This window comes from Contarinia nasturtii, unplaced genomic scaffold (assembly GCF_009176525.2).
Source record: "Contarinia nasturtii isolate CC-2019 unplaced genomic scaffold, AAFC_CNas_1.1 Cnas_scaffold_414, whole genome shotgun sequence".
Classification (NCBI taxonomy): Eukaryota; Metazoa; Arthropoda; class Insecta; order Diptera; family Cecidomyiidae; genus Contarinia; species Contarinia nasturtii.
This window is the reverse complement of record NW_022197768.1, coordinates 2,859,549-2,867,019: the sequence shown is the minus strand read 5'-3', so window position 1 is coordinate 2,867,019 and position 7,471 is coordinate 2,859,549. Positions and strand designations below refer to the sequence as shown.

The window sequence follows — 7,471 nt, the reverse complement described above, 5'->3', positions numbered from 1 at the left end:
ATGTAAAGAAAAAAAACAATACACTGTACAGCGAATAAAGTGATTTTTGTCCAATTCTTCTTTTTTTCAATCTCTTCCTTTTTTGCGTTATTTTAGATGAAGAAAAATGAATACATTGAAATCCAAACATTTTCATATTACAACAGAACTCATAATTACTCCATATTTAAAAGCAACACAACATAATTCATTGAATAAACAATGTTTAAATAAGCTTATACAACTATTTAAAATGGACATACATATTTAAGTAACCTCACACGCATACACATTATAATACATGTGTGTCTCCTCAAAATGGCATCTAAAGCTCGTTTGTGATCATTACTTTTTTTCTTCAAACTTTTCAATTTTCCATTTTATTTAAAAACAAAAGAAAAACGTTTCTATCGAATATTCAATTGATTTTTAAATGAAATATCGAAATATTTTTGTCATCAACACCATTTAATATGGATAAATAGAAATTCGTCATAAAATCTACAAAAATTGACATAAAATAACGAAAATCCTACCTAAAAACTTACGAAAATCATATTTATAAAATTGACAACTATGAAAACGATATCAAAATATGACGATGATAACAAAACCGTAAAAGAATACATGAAATCACTTATCGCAAAATAATTGTTGTTGACATGAATTAAAAGAATTTTGGCGCCACTTGAAATTGTTTTGAAATTGCACAAACCAACCGATTGATTTATGATCGGCTTCACTAGAATCCATGCACAAACTGTAACAAATTCTATAATGACAAATGGCATTATATTCATCAAAATAATAACACTACTACTTATTGAATATATAATTTTGAAAATAAATGCGTTGAAAAAGCGTAGATTTACAAGAAAAATTGGTACTGCTATATGTAATGCTATATGTATTTTTATAATCCAAAAACAAAAACACCATTTTAATAAAGAACGAAAAGTATATTTAACCAATTCGTCTTTTTATTTCTTGGAAAAGTCCATATTTGTTTCAGAGGAAGTGCAATTTAGTCATAAATTTGGTGTGTCATGATGTTTATAGTTGTTTTGCTGGTTGTGTGTGTGAGAGAGATCGAGCGACGTTTCAGAAAATTGCAAACGATGATGTAATAATCTATTGAATTGAGAGCTGGCTTGGCTAATTGTGGCGCACTTTAGACGCCGTTTGGATGACGCCGTGGGCAGAATAATGTCATTTTGCAATGTGAAGGTTTTATCGAATATATATATATGCATGGTTCATATCTATTGATGCACCATATGGACATTGATTTTTAGCTAAACCAAATGGTAAGTATGAAGTTAATCGAAATATCACACATTCAACAATGGTCAGCGATTAAAATCATATAAAATGCGTTTCTTATACTCGTTTTCTCTCCTTGTAAAATATCTGCGCATAATCATATATCGTAACTCCGAGGAATGCAGACCATAGTGAGAACTTAATATGCAATGGATTTGGATGTGGTTTGAAATCGAATAGCCCATGCTCAATTGAACATTGAACAATACGCGAATGTGAAAAAAAAGAAGTCGAATTGCAATGTGTGCGTTTTATTACAACGGAATAAACGTCAACGACTCAAAAACAGCATCTAATGAATCTACACTAGCAACGACCGTGTGGATTATTACTGAATGAGTGCAGCAAACATGTGTATGAGAAGAAAAAAAAAATTACCAAAAAAAAAAAAACATAAGTCGGCTGCCACTCTTATAAAATTGCCCACGACACAACGACTGTAGCCGACCGATGAGTCATACTGTTTGTTCGACTGGCATCCGTTTGGAGTTTTTTTCCATTTCTATACGCAAGGCAAACAAATACGCTATAATGCATAAAAAAGAGAGAATTAACGAAACCGCGACTACTACGTAAGGTGGTTTTTTTCTTCTCTCTTTCTCTCTTCAGTCGCATAACGAATAGACTTTGCCATAAAGATATTTGATCATAGTCAGTGCAATGATTTTTTCTTCATTTAGTTTATGGGTGATTTTTTTTTCTTCTGCGCACTATTAGCGTAATTTACATAAAATTGAAAACTGAGTCAAATCGTGCACAAGTGGGTTTCACCGCTTATTATTTCAATCAATACAGGTTGCGCAGCCACTTAAAACATTCTTTGCTTGTCTAATGATATTCAAACTCTGACAATCAAGACGGATTTGTGCAACAAACAAAAAATAAACATGAACAAGCCGAGATGACGTCCTTGACAAGTACGCGACCTTTATTTCACACACTTTGGTATAACATTTTACACCTTTGTTTCGCACAAATACATGATTTATTATTGAGACACTTTTTTTACTTTCTTGTTACGATCAAGATTAGAAGTTGTTTTTTTCTATTTACTTTTATTGAAAAAATTAATTATATCGGTAGATAGAAATTTAAATGAAAAATTAAGAAAATATGCATATTTACATGTTGGAACTTAATCAAATATTCCACAATTTTGTCATATTTAATGAAAATTATTCAAATTCAAGTCGAAACAGGTAATTTTTATGTTACCGTCTGTTCTCATTAAAAAGATATTTTTTTTTTGAAGCGTTTATTTTTCGATAGAAGTTTTCAGAAAAAAAATCATTACTATAAATATCGTTACGTCCACTCGTTTCAATTCAATTCAGTTGGGTTTTATTCATTTCGTTACCAAATGATCTTCTTCGCAGGCGTAGATCATTACTTTGCGCAATAATTTTGTTACGATTCAAAGTGATATATATAAAAACAAAATTCCCCTCATTTAGTAAGGAAAATGTCAAATATATTTGGTTTTTGCTCTCATAAAATTTGTATTAGTATTATTTGCAACATGTTCTGTATGTTATTGTTTTCTTCTAAGGCCGTCAAATTTTTATAAGGCTTTAAATACAGTTGACGATCCAAAAATTGAATATAAAAAACTTCCCCGAGTCTATTACTATGGAAAATTGAATGGAGGATTCTACGCAATTGCAATGTCTTTATTTGATGGGTCATTTGCCGACTACTATGAAAAAGTTGATAAGACAAAATTATCGGAAAATTATTTGCGTAATTTAGGTTAAAGGCTTGGATTATCTAAGGATCAAAAACGTTGTACACAATGATATTAAACCTCAAAATTTGTTCTATCGAAAAGTAGACGTGTTCATTGGAGGTGGGTGGAATAATTTTCACAAAAATATATATATATATATTAATTTACGCTTAATCGTTTTTTTTTTGCGCAATCAGATTTTAATCTTGCTGCGATAAAAGGTGCTCGCTCTGCAGGTGGCACGATACTATTTGGTTCAGTAAGTTCATTCGCCAATCAAACTCGACACCCTATGGATGATTTTGAATCGTTGGTCTATTCGTATGGCTGTATTTTCTATATTTATATTTTTGAATCCTTCATCATATCATTTTTGATCCATTTTATTTTTCGTATTTTAATAATTTAGGCTGTGGTTTCTCGCTGGCGTACCGTTAGATCCATGCAAGAATCACGAACGATTTGAAAATTTTCTTCCTGAAGGCTACGCTTTATTTAAACGCCTAGAAAAAAAAATAAACATGCTAGAGCGAGATTAATGGCCAGTCAAGACATTTTTTTTGTACTTCCTTCGAATTGGAATTGGAATTAAATTGAAGCGTTTTTATTTTATTTTTAGAAAAAGCTGGAATATTTCAAGAATCCCCATGTTAGAGGTTTATTCGAAGACATTTGGGACAAGGAATTGTTAACTAAGCACACAGTTCCAAATTATGAAGAAATCACTTATTTAATCTTCGCTGCTATAAGTGAGATCAATAAAAATCGAAAAGGAATGCAGGGCGACTGGCTTTCAGATGGTATATGTGCAACTTTTGAAAAAATTACGAAAATTTGTGAAAGATAAATACAGTGAAAAAGAGCTCTGTTTAAAAAAAATAAATACATTGCATTTATTTTTCAAATGTTTCCACAGAATATATTTACTTCATCACTGTTGACATGCGTCACATTTGGAATTTCTGTCATTTTTTGTTCATGACGTTGAAACATTTTAGTTTCGAGTCGAATATTTAAAATATTCTTCAATTGTGTCGACCTTCTTATCGAAGTTAAAAACGATCTCTTCGTTAATATAGAGTAGGACTATTTTTTAATTCAGATCCTAATTTCCTTATAATTATTTGTACGGCGATCATCATATCGTTAGTTTTTCATATATTATTGATATAAATATATATAATGACTAATTTCTAATTAGCCAATCGAATTTTACAATAGAATAGAAAGAGTCCAAAAAATTATTTTGCTTATGAAATGCAGAATGAATAAATAAAGTGTATCGAGTGTATCGCAAATGTAAGATAATAAAAAAGATGACGACTTGCATTTTATTTAGTCGAATAAAATAAATGTGAGTGTAAAAATGCGAATAAAATACTCAAATGTACATTTTGATAATGTAAGTATCATTTTATTTTCATTGGCAACAAAAACAAACTGACTTGAAATAGTTTTGAGACATTCAAAACGACTAAGTAAAATCAACATTAAAAAAAATAGTCAAATTGCAGATAATCAAAATCAACATCACTCGTCAATGTCCAAAATGAGGTAGTTCGTGTTGTTAATATGCTTTTGCATATTGGTTGAAATTGCTAGATCGATTATGTTGCAACTCATGAAGAAATCAAAAGCGATAGCATTTGCATTAGATGCCCATGCGTTGCTTATTGAATCTGTGAATACCTTGTTGATGGCGTTTGCACGTTCTCTTGAAGACGGTAAGTGAATTCCGGGCGACTATGGGAAATTATATAAAATTAAATCGAAACAATCTAAAGAATGTCTCACATTTTAAGATCGCATTTTTTATGTTATTTTGCTTTCACATTTGAATTATGTAATCGATTCTTCAATAAATCAATGCAAATTGGAATGACATAGAGAGATATGAGATGTTCTTTGAATGAAGTGTTTATAAACACGTAAAAGTGTTTATTTCTTCATTCAAGTTCTTAAAATGTTAACTCACATAAGAGGTGCCGACACCTTGAATACCATAAATAACCCATGGCTCGTATTTGGTACTGTTTTCAAACTTTTTACTGAATATCTTACGAATGTAATCGGATAATTCGTTGTTCTGTAAATTTACTGTCGAGAATTTTTTCCATGATGGCCAAATGAGCTGCGAATCTATGAAACGAAATTTAAAAACACACACACACACAAAACGTTTGTTCAGCAACATGAATGTGCGATATCTGACGGATTTTTTTTGAAACTGCATGCTTTACTAAAACCTTATAATTTCATTTTTGGTTAAAAAAGCTTCTTTTTAAGTTTCACCTTCGACGACGCTTTTGTCATTGTAAAGAATGAGCAGGCTTTTGCCTGTACGATCCATCATTTCAATAGTCAAGTCGCCTGAATTAGCGCTATTATCCCATGGTCGTGTATAGATTACATCTCCAAGTTCAGCGGCCAAGGTTCGAAGTAAAATTAGATGGCGTTCGGGATAGTTGAAAAAACCTACAATACAAATGGCTCAATATAAATGATTTACTGCATTAAATAACAACGAAGACTGAAATATTACCTATTGGAAAATCAACAAAATTCAAAATAACGATTTCTTTCGATAGTGTAACAAATAAATGAATTTCCTCTAAAAATGGAATCAACGGTGCAACAAACAAGTTTTCGTTGACAATCCATAGATTTGCGCTCGGATTTGTTTCATTTTTTGAATCTTTGTAACTGTAAGCAAACAAAATCAAAATATTTTAACTTTGATTGACAAAAAATTCAATGGTCGAGAAAAGCAAAATGAGTGCATTACCCAATGCTAATGTCCAAGTATCGAACGCCAAAAACGAGCTGTGTCCAAATATCGAAATTCTGAACGAAACCAAACTTTTTCAAAAGAATGCTGCGACTGGCTTTTGTTCGTCGATCATAACAGCCCGAACAATGTGTGCCCGGTAAAAGTAGACTTTTGAGTGGTACTTTTTGAATTTCCGGCAACGATTTCATCCAATTTGGTTGAATTTTTAGACAATCCAATGTTTGCATTGATTTACCATTGAACGATGCAATATAAAATGGTAGACAGGCTGATTTTGGAATATGATCAGGTTTGGAAATTGCTGCAGCCAATCTATTCCACCCGTATGGCAATTCAATATCACCTAATTTCACATTGGTTTTTACATGACCGGTTGTTTTATTATTTAAATCGATTGAGAACAATGGTGCTGCATAAGACATGGATGGATCGTCTAAATAAAGCGCAATCCATTCGGCTGGATTTGCGCATTTTGGACCCCAGTTCACTTCCAAATGCGAATTTTCCACATTATGACTGATCGGCGAAACAGTCAAATAAATAGGACATGGTGACGATGAATCATCTGATTTTATTCATGTGAAATGAATGAACAAAATATATTCCACTCAATAACATCAGAAAAAAAATGTTTTAAATAAATGACTTAACTTACGTGCGTCCAAAACATAGTCAGCCAGTGTAATGTGACACAAATTTATTGTAACAAAAATGAAAAGCACAACCATTTGTAAATCCATGTGTAAATGTGAATGCATAAACAATTCCGAAAAACTCTGAAAACTGACTGAATGAATCCGCACCGTATGACACAAAAATGGTTTAACTGATATGCACAAGGTTGCAAAATGTTCCAACCAGATGTATTTCAATTATAAAAATAAAAAAAAAGAAACATTTAAATTCCATTTGATAGTAATTTGAATGTGAATGTATTGTTACAGGGTGATACTTCGAGCACGTTTTTTGGTCGGTGTTTTTTTTAGTTAAGTTATAAAATGATTTGTGAACTTAACTCGAAAATATGTTGATTCTCTCTTTTGATGCATACGTTGCGCATTTATAGTAAATATAATTTCCTTATTAACTTCAGAGGCACTTGCTGGAACCACTCGTATCAAGTTATTTAATTTGTTAATACATCTGGGCAAAAAAAGAAATCATCAAACACGCGCGAGCGCACATTTTTGTTGTTGATGCTGTTGCTAAAGTATGAATGTGTGTACTTTTATGTGTCTGACGATTTTAATAAAAAGTGGCGACATTTGATTGCACTCTTGCTTTGATAGCATTATTACTTGCTTCAGTTAGAATCGACACATTATTCTGTTTATTTTTTTTGTTTGATTTTTTTTCTCTTCATCTTTGATTGTGTCGCCGAAATGGAATACGACGAGATCCCTTCAATTGAAAAACATTCGATGCTTTTTTTAAATTCTTATTTATAACAATAACATTATCACATATAGTTCAGATATGGGGCTTTTTTCATTGTACTTTCCATTGGTTAACGACTGATTACATATTACAAATTATGCGTTGAATTTGTGATGATGAACATCTCTATTAAAAATGGAACACTGCTTATAAGCAAATTTACACCGTTCGAATAAATATTGGGTGATATTTCACAGTGTAGTAATAAGATGCCG

General features: G+C 31.4%; 1 protein-coding gene and 1 long non-coding RNA gene across 2 annotated transcripts; one reads left to right on the top strand and one right to left on the bottom strand.

Moving 5' to 3' along the window:
* Window positions 1-2,640: 2,640 nt before the first annotated feature.
* On the top strand, window positions 2,641-3,954 carry LOC116338836. Its single transcript, XR_004200930.1, has 4 exons — window positions 2,641-2,755; window positions 2,852-3,148; window positions 3,226-3,349; window positions 3,438-3,954. It is a non-coding gene; the product is annotated as an uncharacterized LOC116338836 (long non-coding RNA).
* A 462-nt stretch (window positions 3,955-4,416) lies between these two features.
* Window positions 4,417-6,677, bottom strand: LOC116338627. The gene is made up of 6 exons (XM_031764021.1): window positions 6,475-6,677; window positions 5,814-6,384; window positions 5,571-5,731; window positions 5,321-5,503; window positions 5,004-5,167; window positions 4,417-4,771 (listed from the first exon to the last, which is right to left on the bottom strand). Exons 1-6 carry the CDS (start codon window positions 6,575-6,577, stop codon window positions 4,559-4,561), a joined length of 1,395 nt encoding a protein of 464 aa, XP_031619881.1. The 5' UTR covers window positions 6,578-6,677; the 3' UTR covers window positions 4,417-4,558.
* Window positions 6,678-7,471: the final 794 nt, after the last annotated feature.

Coding starts and splice junctions, on each gene's coding strand:
- LOC116338627 (XM_031764021.1), bottom strand. CDS start 6,577: ATGCATTCACATTTACACATGGATTTACAAATGGTTGTGCTTTTCATT. Junction 5,168..5,320: donor TGACAAAAGCGTCGTCGAAG/GTGAAACTTAAA, acceptor TTCGTTTCATAG/ATTCGCAGCTCATTTGGCCA. Junction 4,772..5,003: donor AAGGTGTCGGCACCTCTTAT/GTGAGTTAACAT, acceptor AATTTCCCATAG/TCGCCCGGAATTCACTTACC.